Source organism: Pomacea canaliculata, linkage group LG14, assembly GCF_003073045.1.
Source record: "Pomacea canaliculata isolate SZHN2017 linkage group LG14, ASM307304v1, whole genome shotgun sequence".
NCBI lineage: Eukaryota > Metazoa > Mollusca > Gastropoda > Architaenioglossa > Ampullariidae > Pomacea > Pomacea canaliculata.
The window spans coordinates 12281578-12308804 of record NC_037603.1 but is presented as its reverse complement, the minus strand read 5'-3'; the positions used below and the strand labels follow the sequence as shown (position 1 = coordinate 12308804).

The window sequence follows — 27227 nt, the reverse complement described above, 5'->3', positions numbered from 1 at the left end:
TGCCGAAGCAGTTGCTCTTTGGAGAGCCGCCCCAGCCCAAGTATACAGCTGGAACGAAAAACAAACAAACAAACAAAAAGCACAACAAAGACAACCTCAAAGCCCTCCTCCCTCAAAGACCTTGGCATTGATGCCAACTGGGATGCGCCTCCTCCTGACCACCCATCGTGACATGGCACAAACAAGTGACAGAGGATGAACGATGTTCACCCTATGGTCTCGACTTCACAATACAGTTTTGGCAAACTAACACAAATGATTACTGTTCGCTTTCCTGATTGCAACATCCTACTGATGTCCCTGTGTTCATGCACGCAACCAGCTACATGTGGACGGTTAGCAGACACAGTGACCCCGTGACCCTTGCTTCAGGTCAAGTGGAGTCAGAGAGTATACATATCTATGCTTTCGGGTGGAGTGCATTTGTTTGTGCAATAAGTTATTTTACAAAATCTCGGTGAACGCCCCATTTCTGCTCACAAGATATGTGCATACAAACTTCACATGCAAAAAAAAAAAAGTCAAACATTATTCTCTTTTTTTTTCTATCACTTTCTTTTGGGAAGGTGGACAAATTATTTTGTTGTTGTTGACAATTTTCTGTAGCAGGACAACTGCTCATCTGTCGCTTCTGCAAGTCCTTGACCGAGCGGCTCGTGCAGTCACATATTCAGCAATTGCCGATGTTGCATGTGGCTCGTGAATAACAGAATTATCCACGCTGGGCAATGTGCACTTGGGTGAATTACTGATGGCCATGAATACGAATTAGTCAAAATCGTACAGCCTTCACAGGTCGGGATATCGAAGACTTACATCGATTTCCCTGGTCCTCCGTGCTGTGTGTGTGTGCGCGCGCGCGCGTGCTTGCATGCTCCATGAATGGCGTTTGGCGATATGGCATTGGCATCTGTGAATTGCTGATCAACCACCCGTCTAATTAAAGTCAAGTTTATGTGTTCTCACATTCTTCAAACAAAGGTCAAGTGATTTCATTAGTTAAGTTTCAAAACCAGACGTTGACTTTCCGTAATATTTCCGCTTTCAGTTTCGGATTGCAAGAGAATTGTTTTTGAAACAATACTTGAAAGGTTCATAAAGGCCGCAATTTGTTAGAACTCTTTCGTGAAGTGACCCTAGTTTTGATGTTGTTGACCTCTTTAGAAAAGTGTGGAGCGATGTCGGGGGTTTCTTAGTAGTTTGGCTGATTGACCATCGGGATTTACATTTATTGGTAGATGAGCAGATAACTAATATTTAATGTGCGAGAAGCATGAAATGTTTTAATAAGCAGAATTGACAGGTGGCAGGTAAACAGACTTGTCTTTGTCTCACACCTTTGACAAAGCAGCGTTCATGCTGTGTGTGGGAGGGACTATAAAAACCCTCGTCAGTCCACCCAGACTCAAAGATGTGAAGTAGAAGGAGGTTCCTTCCTTCAGTGCAACATTTCTCTCCTCACACACTGGAACATTCTAGCTCGCTCTCTCAATGCCCACTCACAACTACTTACTCAACATTTTCGTGGGACTGAAGTCAGGAAATGGTTTGCATAATATTCATTTTATTCCAATGATGCAAAGTGACAGTAGCGGCGTACACAAAGGAAAGAATCTGTAAACGCTGACATTTTATACACCTAGGCGAAACACAGTACACAGAGAATAATCACCTGATGAACGTGAATGATAAGGCTAGCATATCAGATACAAAAGACAATGAACCACTTTTTTAACTGGGTTAAAGGCAATGCTGTCAGTTCTGAATTCAATAAATCAATGGCAAGTTAATGTACGAAGAATACCACACAATTTGTAACGGAAAAGATACAACAGAAACTTTCAAAATTATACATTAATTACACGGTTTGTATTAACTACCCTGACAGGCGAGTCGGACTGTTGCATGCATAGAATTGTTTGCGGTATTCTAGCACGCTACCCGGGTGTTCGGTTTGAAGGGTCAAAGAGCACAGCATCCGATCCTATACTGACAATGTCGGTGTCACAATGTGAACATTAAGTACCTGGACTGCCAACAGGTCAGTCAGTCCTAGTGGTTTAAAATAAACACTGTACACTGGTAAACACTATGAAGAGTTGTGTTGTGAAAACGTGGAACTGCCTACTAGTCTACAGGTCCCATCGGGTGTGAAAACTGCGAAGCACGAGAGACAAGGGTAGCTAGCCATGGTGAGTGGTCAACACCAGCTGCCGGACACACACACTGTCATGTCTATGATGACAACACTTACCTACCCACCTCAGCAGCGGTTGACCCCTCATCAGAATCAACATTAGCTGGTCGTCTGGGGCAAGATGTGATCAACAATCATCAACACAGATGACAATGTTTAAACTTCTCTCTTCTAACCGAAATCAACACGTATAACGGGCATGATGTCTAATGTTCAATGTCACCAACGAAATAATAAAATGTTATATTTAAAAATGTGGGGGACAAGACTGGAGGCTCATCCTACCACAGTTGCGAACAACTAACGGTGGGTGTCTCCAGTCACATTCTTAGAACATCCTAAAACAGTGCTAAGCATGAAGAAATTTAAAACAAAATTAAAATCAAGCATAAAAAGTACATTTTCTGGCCACTACTAGTCAACTACAGCTTACAGACACATGACACTCACGCATTCACACCACCATTCGCAACCCTTCATGTTTATGTTTACAATGAATGGATGAAAGTGTCGGGAAAAAATAATAATCAAGATCACAAGCCGAGTCTCATGTATGTACAGTTTTTACATCACACAACGAACATAAAACTCTGACTTCCAAACATTACAATAATACATCATGCGTGTACGTCTCTAAGATACTCAAAGATGCAAGGGAACAGCAGCAAGAACTAGACAGACTCCAAGCAACACTGTTCTATGCATGACCAAAGACCCAGAAACCACTAACCCTAGCATGGAACAAGAAGACAGAGACCAAACATCACAAAACGATCGCAAAGTCCCTTGGTGGCCTTGTGTCTGTCTTCCGCTAGTTTTGGACATTAAATATTTTGAATGTCTCGGGTACTTAGGTGCCAAGGTCTTTGAACACATTTCCATCGAAGACACTGGCATTAGTATCCCCCTCCCCAATAATCAAGGTGTCAGGAACCACAGGCTATCTTGGCAACCATAGCTAGGACTACTTTGTGGCATCCGGTCTTATTTCAAAGACCTGATCTTCTCGCAAGGGGTTCCCTAGCTTGAGCATTTCTAGCTTTCGTCCAGGCTGTGAAGACTACGACAGTCAAGAGCAAAATGACATGAAATTACCGAGGTCCGAGTTAAAAGGGAAAAATTAAATCTTGACATAAACTCTACGCTGACCGTGAAACGCACGTGGATACGCCGAAACTTGTCGAGTTTGTTATTTCCGCTCAACCAATGAACAAAATTTCGCTGTCAGTGAGGCAAACCGTGAGGTACAAAAGATTCTCTCTCTGATACACAAACACACAAATACACGCACATGCGCGCGACAAGAACGTGCCGCATCAAGTAAACACATTTCTATTAACGCATCATTTGAAGTCGATCACACTAACATACACTAAAACAAAATGGCATTTCTGTAATGACACCATCATGCAGGTAAAGAGATGACTAAAACACAACAAGAGCTCAGGATGGGCTACAAGTCTGGTTGTATCTATGTAGACTACACAGATGTTTGTACTGATGTAGACTACAGAGATGTTTATACCGATGTCGACTACACAGATGTTTGTACCAACATAAAGTACACACAAGATGTCTGCAAACACTCACAAGAACATCATGCATGTCCTCTCAGCACAACAGTTTAAACCTATCTACAATTTTCAGTAATCTGTCGAGAAAAAGACATGGGACCATCTGTATGGTGTGAGAGAGAGAGAGAAATGAGAGAAGTCACGTGGAAACCAGTGCGTGTGCACGCTGCGGCAAGAACAAGTACATGGCGATGCACAATATCAAGACATATGAAAAGTGACATATGTACACAGGAGAATCAAACTTCAGGGTGCATTGAATGGAGTCCTCTGGTCATCACAAGTGCACGTTCTACAGTCCCATACATTAAAGTGCACGACTGATACCTAACATTTCAAATGAACCAAAAACAAAAAGATATTGTTTCTGGAACATCACCACGGTCAGGATTCAAACTATCAGCACTCACTGACCCTGTGTCTGATGGACTGCTGGTGCACAAAAGCGTGCTTTGATTGAAAGGTATTCTGTCTCAAGTGTCGAAGAGAGAAAAATTTGGCCGAAAAAAACCACGTGATTCAAAAAATCCCACTTTGATGTTACATGTACCTGAAAAGTCTTAAAAGATTTATGAGATTCCGCACTCTTCTCAAGTCTTCATTGACCTTTTACTCGTCAGAAGATCTTCTATTTCTGCAACTGTTACTCGTTAATTATCAAAATCGCATGAGGATGTTCACCATCAGTTTCTGCCGCCAGGAGGTGTTGTTTGTGGTGAGACGGATTGGGAGGAAGACGAGCCCCATACATACCTACAGCTCATTACTGGGCGAAAAACAAAGAACTAACTCAAGTTTATTTTTCGGGATTTCCACGGGTAACCATAGTCTGTGTTTCAAGAGAATGGAGCAGCCTCTGGTTCTGGAGTTTACCCAGGAAGGCAGCCTGAAGGACTTTGTAGCAGATAATATTTCATACTTTCACGTGCCAAGAAAAAAACCCTGCGCTCCCAGACTTAATGAGGTTGGTGATGAAGCAACAGGCAGACAAAGCCAATACATCTTTGACACAGTGCCAGAAGTTGCTCAGCTGCAGGAGGGAGGAAAACACTTTGATATAAAGTCTACCTGGAGCAGACGACTACAAGGAGACGGTTAGAAGAGTGGGTTGTCTTTATCAAAGATTTGCCGAGTCCTTCACGCACGAGTCTTGCCTAAGACTGTAGGGCGGGGATGAGATTCACTGGCAATTAATTAACCTTTTGATAAGCATCCGAGACTGTGAATGTGGAAAGTTATTTAACCTCTTTCATCGTCGCTGTTGTGTTGCTATAAAGTGAGTTGTGGACAAGGACGAATGAAGTCCCAGTGTCTAAGTATGTTTCGTGTTCCCTCCTACTTCTGTCAGCAAAGGCTTGTATCTCTGAATGATAGCCTCCGAGTTCTCTGGTTTAACTAGGCATCCTTCCTCCCTCTAGTTTCCACACCTCCTTCCCTCAGTATGTCTCCTCCCCCATCTTTTTCCAACACTAGTTCAATCTTTCGCTCGTTTAATCTGAGTATATCCAACAGTTTAAACATGTGTGGAAAGTCAAAAGTTGTTGAAAGTTTACTCAATCTTTTATCATATCTTCGAAAGAAATCGCTGATAAGGTAAGGGAGAGGGTGGAGGAAACAACCGAAGTGATTTATTTTAAACTGGAAGTTCCAGCAAATGCTGTTTCGCTTTTCTTCTCAGTCTCTCACGAGCTGTGCCGAGTGTGCTACATATTATTATGATTACTATTATCTTATATACTGCTCAGGTACATAGCAGGCTCATCAACCCTACAAAAAAAAACAAAACAAAAAAACCAAGAGATACTTTAGTGAGTAGTTGGCTTGAGACTGTGCAGCTTACATGTAACCACAAGTGTTGTGAACACAATATTCAACAATCTTCTTCACATCAACATACTGAACAATGCACACATCAATAACGACAGGTGGTCTTGGCCGAGTCGTCACCATCATCGACCACACAGCGATGCCACCATGTTGACACCCACCGCCTCTCCTAATGGCTTCCCTGACCTCCACCCTCAAGCGTGGGGCAGCATCTGTGTTTGGAAACGAGCTTCATCGTGACGGGAATACTTACAGGGGTCGGGAACATGACATCAAGGCCCTGTCCAATGGGTAAATCGTTCAGACTGTACAAGAAATAACTCTACAGTTGATGATACATATTTACACAAACACCACATCATAGGCATGGATTCATTCGAAACTCGGCACGTAGTAAGTAAAAGTGAATGCAGGATGGATTAAAATAGTGAACAAAGCCAGTAATGGCGGGCAAATGTCCGCGAGGGACAAAACAAGTCATTTTTTCACGGATGTCACAACAATCGGCGGCACACCTAAATAATAATAATTATAATAATCATGATGATAATAGTAGGCAGACAAATTGACAATTGTAAGTGAGCTAAGTAATACACTCATCACACGTGGTGTTTGTTTTGTTCTGTCACTGTTTTCTTCTACATTTCCAGTCTTGCATATAGTGCTCTCTTCAGTTCTTCACATTCGCGAAGTCGACAGGAAGGTTGTGGTCTTCTACAGGCAGCAACCCAGGCTTTCCACATGGACGCCGCTACTACAAAGGCGAGGAGTCTTGGTTCACAACAATTTTTTTCTAATTTAAAAAAAAAATTAATTGCGGGATATCTACCGAAAAGTTTCTAAGACTTGTTCTTTCATTCATCGTGGCTACCGTTATTCTCCCGAAAAAGCAACATTTGGTGAAAGCAACATCCTCAAGCAGGCCATTCTTCATCAGAGGCTCAAACAGCCTGAACATTTTAATTAGAGGCACAGACCGTACAACTGTGACGAAAGATAGAATCCCGTATATGAAGGAACACATTAAAAAAAATCCTTTAAGAGTCACATGACCCGCATCAAAGTACCGTGTTTCTAAAATGATTTTCGTTTTTGTGGAGACTTAAGACTTGTAATCACACACAGACACGCTGGCAAGCCACCCTAGGGTGTGGAGGTGGGTGGATGGCACAGCCATCTTAAACTTCTGGCACATTTGCAGTGGAAGGTTGTCCGCATTACATCCTCCCTCCCTTCCCAGAGTGCTTCAGTTGTCTGCTGTTAAAGATGGCGCTGACTGAGGTGATGCTGTGATGCTGTCAAGCGTGACTGTTTGCCCCTTTTGCCGAGATCCGTACGATGACCCTTGCACTTTCCTCCTCGCGCTACTGGTGGTCTTGGGGAAGGAGGCGGGAAGCGCAGAGTCACGTGTCACTGTCCTCCTTCCTGCTGAACGTTAGCGAGGACAGCACTGCCTCACGAACCGTCTCACAAAGTTCCTGCTGCCCTTGGGTGATGCGAGTGAAGGAAAAAAAAAACTGTGAAGGTGCCTCAAGCCACGCCCATCGTGTTGGTTATTCGAGTCAGACGCACAGGTGAGGTGTGGCAAAGAAATTGCTCACCTGGTGAAAGTCTATGTTCCCCATGCACATCTCTCGAATGAACAACTTGCTACCTCCCCTCCCATTATTTTACCTTTGGCCTTATTAACTTATTCAGGGTTTAAAAGGTAAGTTATATTTGGTTCCTACACTTATTTCAATCTACGCGGTTCGCCCCTACAGTAATGCCCTGATGCGACCTCGCCCCCTCCTCCCACAGACTCGCTTGTTCCTCCCACTCGCGAGTGGTGTACATCTGCAACATTTTATGTGGTTTCCAACTGAATCCGCCCACCACAGCTGATGTCATCGTCGCTCGCTGGCCATTTCTAACAAGTTCGGCAAGCCGGTTTCTTATCTCAGAAGATTGCATATTCCTGGCCAAGTCAAATATTCTGCTCCACGCCCCCCCACCCCACTAACAAAGTGTCGGCACTATTTACACAAAGGGAGGGAGAGGGGGGCTAGAAATCGGTAGTCGAACCCTCCGAGACCCAGCGTTGCGTAACCCCTGAACTTCTCGCTGAATACCTGTTATCTTAGGTGCTTGTGAAACTCGTGTCGCTGAGCCCCTGTTCCCTTGTCGAACACACCTCGACTATTTTCTCATCTGGAGTGCGTTTGGGCGCCCTCTGGCACCAAGACAAAACTGTGGGAGGTTGCTTCGTGTGAACGAGTTTCCATTACCAACGACCCCTACCCACCCAACAACTCCCTTAAGTCCGTCAGAAGGAAATCTTGAGAAGTTTGTATACACTGCACCCCCTACCCCCTACCCACCCACTATTCCCTCCTCCAGTCAGCTTTCCCGTAACTGGAGCGCCCACCTGTAACACCTGTAACTGTAACACTGCAGGGCCGGTATGGTGGGGACTGGGACTAAGTGATGAAATAGTTTAGCGTTCGTGACAGTGGCGGTGAGTTGTCCCCTCCCCCCCTCTTTGTGTCCAGCAGACAAACTCAGCGGCACTGGCGCCACCAACTATTTTCTCAGTGTGTCCAACAGTCTCAACAGTACAAGGCAACACAACAACAAGGTTCGGCTAGCGATGCAGTTGTCTGCCCCTCCCACTGGCGGCTTTCTTGTTGTAGTCGGTCTAAACACTGGTGGGTCTGTGAATAGACAGAAAAATAACTAAATATGCTGCACCTACAAACAGGCTAAAAAATGTTCAAGATATAAAATAATCCTGCTTAAATGTAATCATGTAACTTAAAAATAATTATTGGAAATAATTAATGGAAGGGGATGGGAGTCAAAACTGAATGTCTGATGTCATTTTATCTTACTTTAAGCTGCTGAAACGAGGCATTAGACTACAAAGCTTCCGGTTTAGCCACATTTTTTGTTACGGCTCGCCGAGACTAACAGCGGAGAACTTCGCAAGAGGCTAAGTGTTGGTCTTGGCAGACAGACAGCAATCCACCTATACACATCCATGGACTGTTGAAGCGCTGTTGGGTTTTCAGCAACTACATCAGCTCGTGAGCTGTAGTCATTCCAGGTAACCGCCTCCTCATTCTACCTCCTTGACAGTTATATGTCTGTGAGTCCAACTGATACCCTTTTACCGTGTTGTTACATTGCTGTAGGTCTCCTCCTGTCACCGTGATCAAGCTTATGACTAATGCAAGGTACCCAGGGTAAAAGCTCCAATCTAGTGTACTACTGACGTACCCAGGTAATTTCTTGTGACTATACTGAAGGCTAGGAGACAGACACTCACCTGCTTTCACTTCAGGCTTACGTCCTGGTTCCACCTCCTCCTCCACCTCACGATCTACTTCTGGCTTTTCTCCACTGCCAGAACCGGAACCTGAGCCATAGGGGACAAAGTCCTCGTCATCCTGAACGATGTAGTCGCGGTGGTAGTTGCCGCTGCTGACGGAGGTGACACTGGCGTGGGCTCCCTGGTGTTTGTGCGGCTCATCACCCATCATATCGGCGTTGAGCAGACTGCTGAGGTTCTGTGGACAGTGAACAAAAAGTTGGTTATAAATTGTAACGAATGCTTATGAAATATAGAAATACACGGTCTGCTGTTCAAAACATCGCCGTCGGTAGCTCTGAGAGCTCAGTGGAAGAATTTCTTGTTATTCCTGTAATTGCAAGACACGCTAAATGTCCGAAGACCATTTCTCTCTCTCTCTCTCTCTCTGCATGGAAGAGTGCTTTCTGAACATTTTGATCTCTGATATTAATGAAAGCTACAGGGGAAAGGTTCGTGTCAAAAGTCACCACTGCAGACTGAGTGACTTTTACTAAACTTCTTTGTCAGCCCACCGTCTCAGTCTCTTGTTTAATACATCTTTATATTTTACTGAGTACATTTGTTAATGCAACACCTTTAAAACTGGCAGGTTGATTGATGTCACCTTTGTTGTACATTGGTACTATTAAGGACTGTGACCATTCGCTGGGAGATGCACCTTTCTTAGATAGGAGACTAAGTAGACAAATGAAAACATTTGTATTACGATCTTTAACGGTAGCAGAACTTTTTGGTGGTTTGAACTATGACTTGTCAGTGGGTCATTGAACAAAGTTTCATCATTACTTCTTCATTTCCCTTTCTTCCCTGTTGATATTTTCATCCAGGTCATCAGTATTAAACATGAATCAGAAGTGATCATTCCACTGCTGTTGGCTACTTGATGTAGTTTTAATGTAGTTAAGTGATAACCATCCAGTATTTCTTCTTCTCTCTTGTCAGTGTAATGTACTCTTTTCTTTCTTTTGTGGAAATCTCGTAAGTTTGTTCTCTACGGTTTTTGTTCTGTAGAAAGAAGCAACTATCGTTTTCTCACTAGTGTCAGTCAACACCAAGCCACTTATTTTTTCTATTTTACTTCCCACTTCTTTGATCATGAAGATAGCAGCTTCATACAGTCTTAACAAACATGTCAAGTGTTATCTAAGCCATCTATACAAGACCGATTCTCTTGAAGCAGGCAGTTATTGAACTCGCCAGTCTAATTCCTCTTGATATTAATAGCACTTTGACCGCTCCATTCTAACCCTTCACCTTTTCCCTTATTGTGTCTCACTGGCCATTTCAACTCATGGATCAGTCCACACCAAGTCCACTGCAAGGTGCCAGGAATGGACACAGTTACTGACATTAAATTACACCAACGAGTAAGGTCCTCTGACACTATGAAGTAATTTCTGTTTCCGTGAGGTGACATAAAAGTAAATTCCCCTTCCATATCATCCTTACAGGCCCCATTAAATATATTAAGGTCAACAACAGAGTGCACGGCTTCCGACTTTGTCAAATATACGCCTCTGACATACACTTAAAAAGTGAAAAAAAGTACTTCTAGGGTCACAGGTTAAAAAATAAAACAATGGCAACAGTCAGGCAAGAAACCTATAAATCAGCTTCATCAACCTGTCGCTAACTGCCGCCATTTGGCCTGCAAAGCATCTCACCACTTCAGGCCGGCAAGATGAGAAAAGCGAGTGACACTCACGACAAAGATTCCGATGACAACCAGTAGATGTGATGCCTGCATGGTTGTGTGGTCTCCTCCCTTACTCCGCTGTCGGATCGCAGAATCAACTGGAACTGAGAGTGGTCGGAGGGTAACTTGTCTCAGAGGTCAGGTCACGAGGCAAGCCAGAAGTGGGTGAAACCCGAGTTCCTTGTCGCCGCCTCGAGATCGTCACCCCTCGTCAGGACTTCACCCTCCAATGGCTTCCAGCTAGATGTGATCGTCCTACAAATCCCACACTGAAACCTCCTCAGGGTCACAGAAGTACCTCAGTACTCAGTAATTAACGAACTTCTCTCGACAGTCTCCAACTTCTCTCGACTGTCTCCGAGTGTGACGATCACTTTCAAGTCTACCGAAACTTAGCAATGCCCAACTCACGATCATGCGCTAGGTTTTTGATGAAGGGGAAATATGTGCGAAAAGAGAAAGCGATAACTGCCGGAAGCAGTGATTCATTGTGATATAGGAAAGGCTGACCTCAGCACCGCCACAGCCTGGGGCAACACTTCCCCCAGTCCTTCCGATCTCCAGCTGTACGTCACTGGTGTTCTATTTATAGCCGACAATCCCGCACGCGCTAAACAAGCAGCCTACTCACACCACAGGAGACTAGCAGTGTGTGTGTGTGAGAGAGAAAGAGACAGACAGAGAAAGGACAGAAGGGAAGTATAGAATGGACTTGAAACAGGAACGTATCGGATTACGATGACGTCATCAGTTAGACCGTTGCCGGTGTGACGTCACTGGCCCATCAACAGATCCATTCAGTGAGCACCCAGCACGTGCTGAGGACAACAATGTCTTTGTGTGCTGTACAAATAGTGCGAGCTTACCAAGTCACGTGCGCTATTGTCGCTGTGTACGGAGTGTCAACTGAGGGTTGGTCAGCTGGTCTGTCTGACCACAGCCACCCGTAAGTTCCGCTGGTTGTGTTGCCTGCTATGTGCAGATTTTCGGGTACATTTCCAGCTGTCATGCCAACGACATCCGCAAGGTTGGCAGAATCTTAGCATTTGAATTAAGTTGGAATGTTCTCCAACACCAACTGAACAAACGCTTTTAAGATTCAACTGCTTACAATTCGCTTCCTACTACGTCTCAACTTTTTTTTTTTTTTGGCTACGCTTCAAAAATATCTCTCGGCACATTCACATCCGCACATATCCGCAAAGGGAAATGCCCTCTACAAGTTCTATTATTATTTTTTTACGACTAAATAAAAGTACAGCAAAAACAATCGTTGAAGATGTCAACATGGCCGCTATAGCCTTGAGCTAGTCGGCTGTGAGCTGAAGAGGGTCTGTGCAATAGAGTGGACAAGCCGCATGGGGTGAGGGAGGGAATGAGAAATATACAGAAGACAGGAAAGGAAAAAGCAGGAGACAGGGGTAAAAACGAATCAACTATCACTTGGTAGGCAAATGTAGCAATCCATCAAAGCATGTCCATTGATATACAGCGAGACTGCGCTAAGCAAGGACACACAATGAAGTTCAGACTTCCTCCTTCTCCAACGGTGTCTGCCTCCTAACTTGTCCTCACTGATCCTTTGTTCAAGTGACAATAGTGATTAGAATGGCTGTGAACATCCTGTTCAGGGGCTCTTGGCTGGCCATCTTTCATCACAGTGCGGGGGTTGATGCCACAAGAAGACTGCTGGCACCATATCAGCTTCCCATTCGGGTTCAAATGGACAAAGGTCTGGAACTTCTCCAAAGAGCGATACGCGTGTGAAGCAAGAAGACCAACCCAAGACAAATAAAACATAAATAAATGCTACCAACGGTAATGGCTACATCATTAGTTTGTTACAAATATGTAGTAATGTTTTTGAAGCACGCCAGCAGGAACACAAGCAACACAAGGAGGAAATGCTCACCCGTCTCATGTGGGTCAGTGTGTCCTTCACCTGCAGCAGGCTGTAGTCTGGCATGAGGGAAACCTTGACCTCGGAGTTATGCCGCTGTTGGCTCAGGAAGTTGGCCTCCGGAACTTCCTGTGTGTACCTGAACACAAAGAAACAGTGCTGAGGTGTTTACTGCGCTATGGATCTCATCTGTTTGTGTGTCTGCAAGCCACTCAGCTGTTAGTGACACCTGAGAACGAGCAAATCGTGAGAGAGAATGAGAGAGTGAGAGAGGGGAACAGAGAGTGGGGAGGGAAGGCATCGACTTCGTGGCTGCCGACACAGCAAACCGCTTCAAGAAGATTATCAGCACGGCGTCAAAGCAAACAGTTTCACATGCCAGGGCTGAACATTTCAAAATTGCTGTCAAGTGGCGCCCTCAAGCGGAGTCTCAAGATGTTCTACCCTCCCTTCTCCCTCTCTCTCACACACATTAGTCCCCCTGAAGCCTAATGTTCTTAAAATGTTTATTCGCAATATTTGTAAAATATTACATCTTTATCATTCACTTCTGAACTGGCGGGAAGTGCTGGGTAACAAATCACTTATTGCACGAAAGACAGAAAAAATATTACTCGCTTTATATGAAAACAGTTTTAATCGAAGGTAGAAATCTCCGTGAAACAAATCCCACAACTGGCCACCTTGTCAGACCTACCTCTACTACATCAGGCGATACCAGCATGGTCATAATGTCCAGTTAAAGTCCACTAATCGCCTGCTACAATACAATTTGTTTGAAGCCTACTGTCGTGAAGATGGCTAGAAATGATGGGCTCTGTGGTCTTTAGTATTTTCACATGTCTTTGTGCACAGGAGTTTTCACGACACATTAACGATAAATGGCACTGTCAGTGTCCTAGCACATGTTTAAAAAACTGACATGAATGATTAATATCATAATGTGGGAATGGCGTGTGTAGATCGCTAGATAGCGACAGACAGCTAAATACACGTGCACACCTACAAAATACTGGCAGGACCATTTCAGCACGGACATACATGTTTCTGAACTGCTTGTCCAGTAAACAGCCACCTGAGAGGTTGAACTCTGACCTATAATGACCGAACACATGGATGCTAATGTCGTGTTGCCAGCCAGCGCCTGACCAGTGCAAGTCTGTGATGGATATTTGGCAGAAAGAGGAGATCGTGATGCCCTCGTGTGGTGGTGACGAGTCAATAGAGACAGCAAACGACTGGTGTGTCCACAACCACAGGCTCTGATGGTACTACGGGACCCAATGCTGACTGTGACTGCGACACAGGATCCTTTGATATGTCAGTATGGGGTGCCAGCAATGTGGGCTTCCTTAAGTGGACAGCATCCTGATGGCTTTGTCTGTCTGTCCCTTCCACCATGCTTTGAATGCCTCTCCTCTTCAATGTCCTCCAAACTAGAATGCTATGATCTGAAATAGTGCCAATCCACCAATACCATTTAAACTGTGATTTATCGCCAGGATACCATTCTCTGACAATACTCCTCTCTGTGACTAACCGCTAGTACCAAGGGAATGACGAGTCTGCCAATGAGCTTCTAATTATAAGCCGGACTGCATGCTGGCACTCGGGGGCTGCCATAAAGAGACCAGAACTGGCTGAGTTCTGAGAACTGGCTGAAGATGCTTTCAGCAGTAAAAAGGTTTTGTCCGATATGTGCGCCAGTCATGGAGCCACAGAGCCGGTGTGAGGTGTGAGGTGTGAGCTCATCTGCTCATGAGGCGTGAGGAGGCGAGTGACGGAGGGCTGGGGAAACGTGTCGTTAAAGTACAGCACGCGCATGGCGCCTCTCACCCTCAGGGTCTCCTACTTACAACTAGTTGATCTCGCACAACCCCGTTAACACTAAGGCAAGATGGCAACATGAGACAATAAATCTCGCAATTCACCTACGACATTGCCATCCAACGTCTTACGACGTTAAACATTATCACCAACAGGAGAAAGACAGAAGCAAAACTCGGAAGCTAACATCCTCACCACCACCACAACCACGAGCAGCAGATACCACTAACGCCATGACTAACACACCACCACCATTAATACTCTCATCATCGTCACCATGGTTCCGCAGCTCCTTTACATGCGCACAAGATCAAAAGATGTAAGAGTGGGGCCTGGCGAGGGGTGGGTGGTGTTGGGGGTGGGGTTTGGGTGAAGAGCTTGACGCCATGGCGATAAGAGAAAATGGCGGAGAGGGAGGGGAGCAGACGTTAACTACCCGTAATCGGGGCTCACAGGGCCGCCAGCGCCGCCATTTGTGGCCCCTTGCAAATCGATCGGCCAGTTATGATTCTGGAGGCGTTCAGCTCTTCTCACCTGAGCACCCGTCGGCCATCAGTCACCTGCATCCCCCTCCCCCACACTCACATAATCCTCTGTCCTTTCCTCCTTGTACTGTGGGTCGATAAAATCATGGGCAATGAGGTCACCACGTGACGGCTAGGTCAAAGGTCGGCGTATGTTCTTTTTGCGCACCGGCTTGATGGTCACCTGCACGCACACCTGAGTAATGTCCCAGCAGACTGGTCAGAATGTAACAGGGACAGAGGTACAACCACGTCTGCGTTAGATACATGATCATGGTGGAAGTGAGTGGGTGTCAGCTCTCAGACCCAACGGCTATCTTGTGAGAAGTTTTCTCCCCAGCTTCAATACCACACAGTCGAAAAAGTTCGTCGGAGTAGGTAAGGGTCACGGTAAAAGTTGTTTCCTCGCCCTGAAGGGAAGAAGAAGAAGATAATGATGATGCAGAAGGAAGAAGATCAGGAAAAAAAGAGATGTACCAACCACTATAATGGATTCCGCAAATCTAAGACCACATTTTGCATAAATAATTAAGCGGAAGCGCCTATGGAAGCACTTCCAATCTCTCAGCCCTTCAGATTCAAGCCCCTGCTTCCTGCGGGAAGAAGGAATTAAAGGGGCGCAACTATTGTCATGCGTTCATTACGTCCCCTCTTGAAGTGTTACAGTAACAATGCGACAGTTCGCTCTTTCTTCTTCTGCTGTAAGACATATGATGGTCGCCACCGACTTGTAAACATCGCCGCCGTTCTCCACAGTCGGGTAGCCGGAAGTGATCGGGTGCGGTTGGCAGGACAGTGTGATGAATAGCCATGACGTGGAGCTAAGCAAACATTCTTGAGAGATACTTTGAGGTTGTAGGCCATATGTGATGCTGTAACCCGGCCAGCAATTGTAGTCCTGTTAACCCATATACTGACTTTGTTGCCCGGTTTAAACATAGATAAACGAGTCAGCGGCCGAGGATTTATCACAGCGAACTAGTTTAGGGCTGTAAACAAGGCAGAACCTGTGAACTTTTTAAACAAGAGAGACCCTGTAAACAAAAGTGACCCTGTAAAAGCGAGATTTGTAAACAAGCCCTACCCCTGTTTGGTGTTCACTAGGTCTTCATCGTCCCAGCTTACGCCAAGATTTGCTGTAAAAGATTGTAAGGGAACAGGGAGTAAAAGATTGTAAGGGAACAGGGACATCCCATCCTGAAAGACGCCCGGCAGAGCTGTAAAGCAGACGGAATGTAGACACATGCGTGTCTGATTACCGAAAAAACAGTGCGGGTGATGAACACACCATCAACCGCAATGTTTGTAGTAGGTTTGTTTGGAGGTTTTTCCTGAAGCACCACAGCGAGAATAATAATAATAAAGTGGTAACGAAGTACAAACTCATGACTACGGCGTGATTACGTCTCTATCACGCATACTTCGCGGAGCACTAAGCCTCATCACAAGCTCCTTTTTGTGTTTTCCCCTTTATCTTTGGGTTGATCGTTGGGTAATCGTGGTAACTTCATACCACAGCTAATGCACGTGACGTACGGCGGTGGGAGGAGAGGTAAGAGAGGGGACACAGCTATCGTGGTGAGTACTACAGTACCGCCAGTCACACCACCAGCCCTCGCCATCCCCTCCTCGCCCTTTTGTGTAAGGCGACGATTATTAGCAGCAGCACGGACGCAAATGTGCAGACATTTTAGCCGCTGACGGTGTAATTGGCGAAAGCCTTTGATGCTGTAACTGAAATTACTCGTCAAATGATGTCCAGTCATGAAGGGAGGCAGTTCCACCTCGCACAGTCACGTCGCACGTGAGTGCACGCGCACGCATGCACCTACCTCCGCCACCTAAAGGACACAATTAAACGGTCTACATCACGAGTGTAAATGCACTCATTGCATGTTCCATACATTAACCCAGAGCCTGCACGTGAGTAATGGTTCACCCAGATTAAGGTGTGGAGGGGGAAGGGGGAAGATCGGGGATGGGATAATAAGTGGGGAAGGGGAAGCGACAAGGGAGATAGCTGTACGCACGCGATGCTTGGTCCGTCGCCATGATCAGCTTACGTGAAGGGAGTCGCTGTACCCATGAACCTCCTCTCACCCTTTCTCACAGTCTACAACGACAGGCGTGTGTTCTCATGGCCTAGTTCCAGACCAGCTGCTGAAGGCAACAGACTGTCCCGACTTGCAGCCTCCATGCTTGCACCTCCGCCTCTCATCCTCAGAGTTACTCATCGATTCTCATGCACATCACGTGCGACTCGCAACAGTTGCCACACCAACCCGGGTGCTCCCCTCACCCTCCCTTACCCATCCATGTATCCCCTGCCGAGAATATAGTCGCATCCCTAGCGCCTTATGTCGAGAAACTGATTAAATACAAGGGCGGGAGGTAGAGGGACGTAGCAAAGGGGTGGGTGGGAGCTGGGAGCACACGGCAAGGGGGAGATAAGCGATGTCTCCCTGACTTCATTAACGCTTAGTTTTCAAGTGTGAACTCACCACACTATCTGTCTGCATTAGGACTACCAAACTCCGGTGACATGAATGGCCCTTGGAGGTTCATTAAACGTGCTTAAGGAAACAGTCTGCAAGATAATTTGTCTCTTCGACTGATCCTGATGCAGTTGTGCGTTTGTCAAAACATCCAGTGATGTCAGGGACTGCATGGCAATGATTGTCAAATAGCCGCTGATAACAAGCATTGCCTTGTAATGGTGATGGTGACTAGTAACTCTGGTAGTCCAGCCTTTCCACAGATGTTTTGTATTATTGTATTTGTATTATTATTACTATTGTAAGTCAGCGTCCGTATTTGCTCCACCGCATGGTACGCCACCCACAATCTGTTCAAGTCACCGGAATTACTTATCTGTTGGGCATTGTTGTTATTTATTGATGTCTCAACGAATCAGATTACAACTACACAAGTCTTGGACACTAGTACCGCATCCAGACCTCAAAGGTGAGTGGCTAGGCGGTTCTGCGACATGACACTTGATACCTGTGAGTAGCGCCAGTGTATGGTAGTGCTCTCCCCTTGTCGTCATGGCGCTAAACAAGGCAAAACAGATTGTTATGCAAGGAGTGAGCCTCTTGAAAACCGGACCGACAAGGTGAACAAGAAAAAAGAAAGAATCGGCAAGAACGGGGAAAATCAATTAAGTGGAGGCGACTGTGTGGTTTTCGCCTCTAACCAAGTTGCTGTGTTCTCCATCACTCCTCCACATCATCACAGCTTAGACTGCTGTGTGCTTCCCGCTTCAGCCTCACTGTGTGCAGCTTTTGCTCCCTTCCGCCCCGGAGAGCTTGTATGATAGTACATATGTGTTGTTTTGTTATTTGTCTCAGCCACAGTAACAATATATGTGGACAGCTTTACGGCAATTGTTTTATGATTTGTGGACAGAGCGCGAGTGACTGAGTGTGCTGTACTCCAGGTAAACAGTTTACGTTTTTTAAAACCTAAATACTGACAATATTGGATTTAAAAAGAAGTGTATAATATTTATATACATGTTTACTGTAAACACAAGCGCACGTACGCACTGTACACAGCGACATGGACTAAAACGCGATAAACTTGGATGAGTAACGAGAGCAGGAAGATACACACAGGTCGTGAGCATCCGACACCACAGCAGCACCAGCAACCGGACCAGACTGCACCCCCGGTTGCTGTGGGCGCGAGGCTCCCTTGGGAACGACTCCGTGAAGGACCGCCGACCTTTGCCCCCGCGCCACTTGCCCCAACAGATCAATCCATCACCGCGGAATCTGGCATGATCAGAGGAAACTTGTCGCCACCCTGCCGGCAGAGCCCTTTCATGGTGCGTGTGTGTGCGTGCGTGTGTGTGAGAGAGAAAAAACGATTAGGATGTAAGTGTGCACAGACATAATTTTTATATGTACACGCATACAGCAGTGCGCAGGGATGTTTGTGCGTACAAGGGTTAAAAAAAAAATAGAGAGGAACGTGTGCATACACGGTTGGAGGTGGTGTGCCCGTATGTTTATTTATGTAAACAAACACGAAGGGTACCTATTCATATCACAGACTACAAAATACTAAAATGAGTGTCACAAGTGTGATCATCAAGTAGAGTGTTAAAAACATGTTTTCCCCAGTCTACCCTCTTCCGCTGACGCACGAGAAAGGTTTCATTAGAAACGCGCGGACAACGCTGCCACCTGGCGGCCACCATCGCAAACCCAGCAGCAAAGGGAACACCACCCAAACACCTGTCCCCCGGGGTGATCCGAGTGCCATAGCAGTGGCTTGCCAGACGCCAGGAATGCCAAGCATGCGCAGTTGTGCGTCACGTGACCTGTGCAGCTGCGGCGTTGCGCCAGGTGCCGGCGGTCTGACGTCGGCGAGAAGGTGGACCAGCGGCCCTCGCGCCACACCACAGGGCAAAGTGCATGTCGTGGGAGAAAATGACATCAAACGATGTCGGTGGTGCACTTAATATTGACGACATAATAAACTGAGTAAAAAACTTCACTGCGGAGGGTTTTGAATCCAGCAGGTCTGTCCGCAGAATGATCAATGTGAACGTTAGCACCCTCAACAATTGACATTTCAGTTCTCAGAATTTTTGTTTTGTACATTTACAGTTTGTTATTATTTTAAAGTCTTCTAAACATTTGTGTTACAGCCTGTTAGTGCGGCCAATGAAATACAAGCTGTGTGTTACAGTCTGTTAGTGCAGAAAGCAAAAGATGTTTCTAAATCCACACACCGCCCACACGACATCGCTCCGCCAGCGTCTTGAATGAGCTAACGATGACAAAAATATCCTCACGCCCTCTCCTCCACTTGTCATCTGACATTTAGCTAACACCGCACATCCTGACAAGGGGAGGTCAATATGACAGCCAAGACATTAAGTGCTTTTATCTATTCATCCTCCTCCAACACTCACTCCCACTAACTTCATCCCAAGCATGCGGCTGAAAACTCAAAATTTCTGGAACCTTCTCTCGCTCACTCTCCAAACCCAATGTGTTACTATCATCACTTATACGTGTTTCCATAGTAACAGACACGATGGCGCATTGAACTCGGTATTTCCTATCTCGTCAACTCCAGTGCACAAAGGTGTCACTGGCGTGTTATTTTATTTTTCAAAATCCACACAAAATAAATAAACAGAAATACACTCGACCATGTCTCTCCCTCGCTCGCTCATCAGACCCACGCTGTCCCCAGAAGGAAGTAAATCACAAGAGACGATGGCGCTCCAAGTGTGTTGCTCCCAACCGTTCGTCTTCGATTTCAGTCCTTCACTTCCTACACTCTTCCATCAGTTCTTTATCCAGCATTGCCATCCTTTATCTGGTGTCACATCTGAAATATTCTTCGCGCTGAACAACAGCCGCCCCCTCCTCCGTCCAAACATATCTACATTTTATCAGCTTTTTCCTGAATGCCTGGCATTTGACACAGCTGCAGCTGTCCTTTTTCTCCTCCTGTCTTTCTGTTCCCCCGCTCATTTTTCTCTAGCCTAGTGAAAATAAATATACAGAAAGGTAAATAATCTTCCTCAGCTATCAAGCAACACTTTTGCCGCTGGTTCCGAGAAGCAAGCAAATACGCAAAATAAATCTCCGCACGAACTCGGTGTAGCCTCCAAAACCTTCTCCTCCTGCCTGTTCCAAACATAAACCTTTCTGACTTTGTCAGGAAGCAAGGGTTAACCCCTTTCAGCAACCCCCTCATAATCCTTCTCCAACATCCAACTGGTAGGATAGTCTCTTTAGTAACCTCACACCACCTACCAGGAGTACAGTGAACCATGCTCCTTCTCCAAACACATAACAAGACCGGCATAGTCCGGCTTTGTGGACTTTCAATCCTCCCGTTTACAAATTCTCGTGTAGAAGAGGGAACGGCGCAAAAAAAAACAAAAAAAAAACACGTGTCGGTAATAAATAAATATTACATAGCTACATGTGAAAAAGATCGCAGAACGCACAAGTAAATAAACCGAAGACTTGGCCGGTTACGCCCAAGTGGAAACAACTCGGCAAGCCTCGTGATTTCACATGCAGCTGGAGTCAGGCCCTTGAAGAATGTCTTTCATGGAATACTAAGGGAGCACTGGCAGGCCACTTGCTCCACACCACTATCAGGGCATCGACATTTGGCCCTTACCTTTACTGCTACTGTAAACCACTTCCTACCCAACGGCAGGACATCCCTTATGTCCACGAACACTAGCTGCCAGGACACAGCAGGATATCTGTCAGTCTACAAACACCTGCTGCCAGGACATCTGTCAGTCTAGCTGCCAGTACATGTCAATCTACAAACACGAGTTTCCAGGACACAGGGAAGTCGCTTCAACCTACTACTCGCTTACTATGAACTTGCCGAGATGTCAGCTGGGTGTTAGTCATCTATGATGACCGCTCCTCTGGGATGCTGACAAAGGACATGTTATGCCAAGAAAGTAAAAATAACTTGTGGTTACTGTGTAGGTTGTACTGACTTCCTTGTCGTCTTACTGGATACAGTAGCGCTTTTTTCTGACAACGACCCTGGAAAAGGCATCTGGCCCTATTCCCTTACACACAGGAGAGTCTGTGGTGTCTCCTTCCGCCCCTAAAGACCTCTTTCTGCATGAAGCGCGTGCATGAGTGTGCATGTGCTCGAGAGAAAAAGAGAGAGAGAGAGAGAAAGGAATGGGCATGGTGCCGTAAACATGTCTACATAAACACAAACACTAACTTGTGCTTAAAGAACTCAAGGAGTGCAACATTTTGTTTAATGGTTAGGTAAAGCTCAGAGCCAGCTATTACTGTGTAAATAAACATCTACAAACATCACGCACACACAGAGAGATCACGATATGTCTAACAAACACATGTTCTCAGGTCTGCCATTGAGAATCACCACAAGGAATTTCTGCACTACGCTGACACGTGGGTTACTGTCTTTCTGTGCATAGTGATGTTTGTTGGCGTATACGTCGGTAACAAAAGACGGGTATTCACCGGGATCTAGCGAAATAGTGTCTTGCACTGACCTTTACCGAATTATCAGAAAGCATTTGTACCCAGTAGTCCTTTAACACTTCTCCCCACACACCCACTCTTAACTCATGGTTTTTTGACGCGAGACCACAAGACTGATTTCCCAACACCACCATATAAGGCATTCCTTTGGCAGAAGTGGAGGCTGTCGGGTAATGCGACAAAGACCCTCCCCCGTCCACCCACCTCACTCATCCTTTCTCCCACTTGCAGCTCCGTCCTCATCTTGGTCCACGTGGGCCGCCGCTGCCGTCAGACCCACCCGAGGGGTGGCGACGCCAGCATCCACACCCGACAAACCTGCTGCAATCTGCCAGTCTGGGCAGCACTAACTAGTCTCTCTCCCGACTCCCCCTATCCGGAAGGGCCTTTTGTCCCGAGCAGGCTATAAACTCCTCCCGGGAGAGTAATAAAGGCAAACTGCCCCCTCCCTCACTGCTTCTCTCCCCCTCTTGCCTGCACACCCCCTACCTCGCTCTCGAGCCTTCACGCGGGGTTTTCTAGGTCGCTAGCATCATCTGCAAACTTCATGTGCAGGGGGTGCGGGGGAGAGAGATGGGAGTAGGCGGGGGAGGCCTTGCATTGGGCACACGGCTGTGTTCCGCCTGAAGGGTTCCTCTGACGGCTGGTGGTACAAAGGTTTCAGGAGGCTTTGACGCCATCCCTTGCATCTATTGCGATATCTTTATTGACGAGGCGTGCTGGAACGGCCACCAAGATGATAAGGGTGCAAATGCAGACATTTCTGGAGCTGTAAAAGGCGATTCACATTTCGCAGAAGCATCGTGGTCCAGGCGCGTTCACATTCGCCATTAAACACACGGATGACTACTGGAGTGCATGTCCATGCTCTCTTTCTACCACCTTCCCGCTCGCCTGTGTGATCTCGTAATCCACCACCACCACCACGACACACACACACGAACAGGGTACAGGCTTTTAAAATGCATGCAGTTTATAACACCTGTTTGTGAATGACTGTTCAAGAGGAATGCCATTATTATGAGTCTTTTTATTGGAACTGAAATGGTATGAATTTTTCTCGAACAAGTTAATAGAAATTTATGGCTGGCCTAGAGGAACTAAAAGTCTACCAAAACATGCAGAAAATAACTAACCCGCAGCATAAAAGTGATTCATTGTCGTGAAATAAATGTGGAGTAACAGAGGGTGATATCAAGGAGGTAAAAAGTTCAAAGCCTGCAAGACTAAGCCCTCAGTGATGGAGCAAGTCCTGCTCCCACAGCAGCTTGTCAGCTCTGGGTAGGAAGGAGGGTTCGATCGAAATCTGATGAAATCTTTGCTGCGGACGGTGAGGCTTGACGACCATTTACATTCCACTTTGTCGGACCATAGATGTTCGTGTGATGGCTGGGGTACCTCCCTCTCAAGTCCTATTCACAAGCCCACAGTATATCAAGCTCTGGGCGCGGGGCCATTGTAAGCGTGGTATCTAACAGCGTATTTGATAATAAAGTTTCTTTAATTCAAATCCAAATTTTTAACAAACTTTATATAAAATTTCTGTGGAAGAAAACTATTTATATTTAAAGTCTTGATTTGATAAACGAATGGGAAGATCAGTCCTTACTCATGCCAGCGCTGGGACCTGTCGAAATCACGAGACAAGGGCAGCCCAGTGGAAAGGTTAGTTCGTGGGTGGACTGCGACTTGAGCGAACTTACCGCCAAATATTTCTGACACTAGAAAGAAGTGAGTTCAGTTATGATAACACACGCCTTTTATCAAAACAGAAATGCCCCGTGACAGGCTTCTGTCAAAGCAGTAACACAGTCTTAAACATGTCTGCCACGACAATAAGAAGGCACTCTGACACAACACCCCTCTCTTATCTGCAACTAAAATGTATGACACATGTATGGAAACAAACACCAATCCCTCCACCCCTGCAAATATAAATAAGAAAATGTATTTGAGAAGGAAAAATCAACGAAAAGACCGTAGGAGGAAGACAGTGTAGGAACGAACGATGTGCTTAAAGAGGATTTCTAGGAGACGAAAGAAAAGTGGATTTTTAGGAGACAACAGAACAATGATTTCTAGACAAGCCTTAAAACCCTCTTCAGATGGCAACCTAGGGTCACGAGGAGAGATAATGATCAACTACCAAAGTTTCTTTGATAACGCCACTCTTCGACCATTTTACCTCTGACCCGTGATTGCCCCCTTGGGTCAGCGAAGGCAAACTATATACCGTGCACCCAACACACACCCACACAGATTCTCTGTTACACGATAATGAAAAGGTCTGTAATGGAGGTTTGGGTAGGTTCCGAGGTCTGACCAGCTGCACCCGCCTTGAGAGCATGTCTGCGGGGTGGACGGTTCCTACACGGTTGTCTATCCATGTGACCTGTCTGACCCACTCACCCTTACACTTGCACCGTTATAAGGAGACAAGTGCTTGTAGAGATGGTATCCAGTTTCTGAAAAATATCTCACTCTCATCTAAAGATTGTATCCAGTTCCTGAAAAATATCTTAGCTGATCTAAGGAAAGTTGCTGAAAGATGCCTCAGTTTATCTACAGATGGCATCGAGTTCCTGAAAGATGTCTAAGTCTAGCTAAAGATGGTATCTAGTTCCTGAAAGAATATTTAGTTCATCTAAGGAAAATACCCGGTTCCTGAAAGATACTTTTGTTTATATAAATATGACATCCAGATTCTGATAGATGTCTTAGTTTATCTAAAGATTGTATCGTCTCCATGGAAGACATCTCAGTCTATCTAAAGACGACATTAAATTCTTCAAAGATGTATCAGTTCCTTTGAAAAGAAAGTATCTAGCTCTTAAAACAAAAGTAACTAATAAGGACACAGTTTATCTAAGGATAACCTACTTCTAGCAAGCTCCTCCAATAAAGACATCGTTCCTTAAAAGGAAACTCGGTTAAAGACACCCGGTTAGGCTTAGAAGGGATAAGATATATAGACATTATTGTCAAACCTAGAGCAGCGCTTTCAAATGCAATCATGACCAACACAAACCGAACAGCCTGTTTACAAGTGTAAAAATACAGAATGATCTTTACATGGAAAATGAGAGGGCAAGGTCAGTAAATAAACTCAAACTTGTCATCCTTCTTGCTGAACTGAGTTAAAACACGAGACAAGAGTTAGAGACACGTGACTGTTCCAGCAAGTTCTGCACGCGAATATACAGAGAAACAAAGAGTGGCAGATTGGGAAGGGAGGAGAGGGAAGGAAAAGATGGGCACGGATCCTCTCATTTAGACAAGCCTTTCACAAATAATTTTGGAGAAAAAACTACGAGCATTGCCCTCTTGCGAGAGCCTGGCCTCATTCATTCAGAAAGATCGCATTACTGAGCTACGTGCAGGAGATTCCCCACAGCTTCCCCTGGACTCCCCTCCTCCCCGTGTGCTGAATGGCAGGGTCTAGGAGGCAGCTGTCTCCACCAGACCGACCATACCATTCCACATCTTGCAAGGGGTTGCACGCCTGGGCTGCGTCACAAAGAAATGTGTTCAGTGTTCACTTTGGGAAATTGCTTTTTTAAAATTATTTTAAGCCTATTAAAGCGTAGCGGAAATCGTCGCTCGGGGAAAACCCAGCAACTTCTGCGTGTTGGTCTATTTTTCTCCTTCCTCCCTCCCTCCCTTTTTCTTTCTCTCTCTCGGGACATTATTGTCATTGCATCCTTTAAAACTCGACATCATCCACAAGACCAGTTAGATATCTTAACCATCAGTTCTCTGCGACCCTTTCTACTGTTTCTTCGGACTGAGACTGGACTGGCGGACTAGCCTTGCCTACAGAAGGTGTGGAGAAATAAAGCCAGAGTGGACTCCTGGTGCACTCGGCGTGAAAACACAACAAAGTGAACATGACAGGTCAGCCCGGGGTCGTCAGGACACATTAATGTCATACGCTGTCGTCCAGTCGTTTAATTAACGAAACTTTGGCAGCCTGACTGATTACGGGCAGCCAGCTGAAAAACCGATTAAGCTGATTACCTAGTAGGGTAACATCAGGGTGCTAAGTGACGATTCAGGCATCCAGGCACCAGCCTTCTCTCTCTATCTAAAATCAATGATCTATGATTTAGGGTACTGTCTGAAAAGCATTTTGATAAATCATTGATTGCAGTAAACATCTGTAACCACCTAGCAGCATTATTTTAGCTAGTTATTTTATATTTCATTATTCTGTCAAAAAATATTAAAAATTTTCAAAAAAATTTGTAAAAAAAAGTATGTGTATGTTGCACAAATCCGCAAAAAAAGTTCTGGATGGCTTCTCAAGAAAACAAGGTGGACATACGTACACTAATCAATGATGTGTAGGCGTACACACTAATAAAGGAAGTGCACGTGTACACCAATGACAAGATACAAAGTACGGCTAGAACATACAAAGACGGCAAGAAAGTTATGAGAGAGAGAGAAGAAAACCATGATAGCCGAAGGGAACCATGGACACGGTTGGCGACTGGCCATTACAGTCCGGTCCACTCGGAGCGACTGTGGACTGCCGACCGCGCGTGAATCCGCTAAGCCCCGGGCTCCCCATCTCTAGTCTTTGCCAACTGGTGGGTGAGTCAACACCACGACGGCCGAGAGACCAACCTCGACACAGGGGTCATGCCCGGATACAAACGTGTATGAGAACACACTCACTCTCTCACACACAGTTTCCCCACCGACCCCCGCAAACTCCTTGGCAGTTAAATGTGTCTGAAGGAGAAGGTATAATCGTTGTGAGTGGGGGCAAGGGAATGGAGGAGGGGAGGAAAAACGGAAGAAGAAGCATTTTAACCTTTAACCTAACACCAGCCTCATAAATCTCGCCGAGGTTAAATGTTCCCAAGATGCATTTAATAGCCTGCTACATCAGAACTGATTATTTTTAAAAACCAGCCTTGTGCCCGTCTTTGATCTGTCTGCTTGGCTGGACGCCCATTGGCTACCACAGGGCATGGCGCCAGCGAGTGAAAACGACAGCCCAAAGCTCGGGTTTTTTTACATTTTTTTCATTATTTATCGATTTCAGCCCACAAGCAATGGCAACGACGATCACCTAAGCAAGAGAGTAGGAGGGAGCAGACAAGGGCAATGAACTCCACACCCGCGGTAAGAATTTGTGGGTGTCTAGAAGATTTGGTTTGAAAAGGTGATTTTTTGTGGGTTTTTTTTTTTTTTTTTGCGACAAAGCAACCCTATTGTTGATGGCTGTAACCATCTGTGGTCGGAAGTACGGAAGGAGGAGAGTTGGCTCCCTGAAGAGCTGGCGCTGACAGAAGGCCCGATA

The 27227-nt window shown here is 45.7% G+C and overlaps 2 protein-coding genes across 2 annotated transcripts in view; both read right to left on the bottom strand.

The window, feature by feature from the left end:
• Nucleotides 1-1544: 1544 nt before the first annotated feature.
• On the bottom strand, nt 1545-11171 carry LOC112555471. The gene is made up of 3 exons (XM_025223904.1): nt 10656-11171; nt 8906-9146; nt 1545-8291 (listed from the first exon to the last, which is right to left on the bottom strand). The coding sequence occupies exons 1-3, from the start codon at nt 10695-10697 to the stop codon at nt 8161-8163; spliced, it is 414 nt and encodes a 137-aa protein (XP_025079689.1). The 5' UTR covers nt 10698-11171; the 3' UTR covers nt 1545-8160.
• A 1035-nt stretch (nt 11172-12206) lies between these two features.
• The window catches only part of LOC112555620 (glypican-5-like), a 76014-nt gene continuing 60993 nt past the window's right edge, over nt 12207-27227 (bottom strand). The window contains exons 8-9 of the mRNA XM_025224050.1: nt 12559-12685; nt 12207-12335 (exon numbers count right to left, since the gene is read on the bottom strand). Coding sequence (XP_025079835.1) covers nt 12207-12335; nt 12559-12685 — 256 coding nt within the window. The remainder of the gene's footprint in view (nt 12336-12558; nt 12686-27227) is intronic.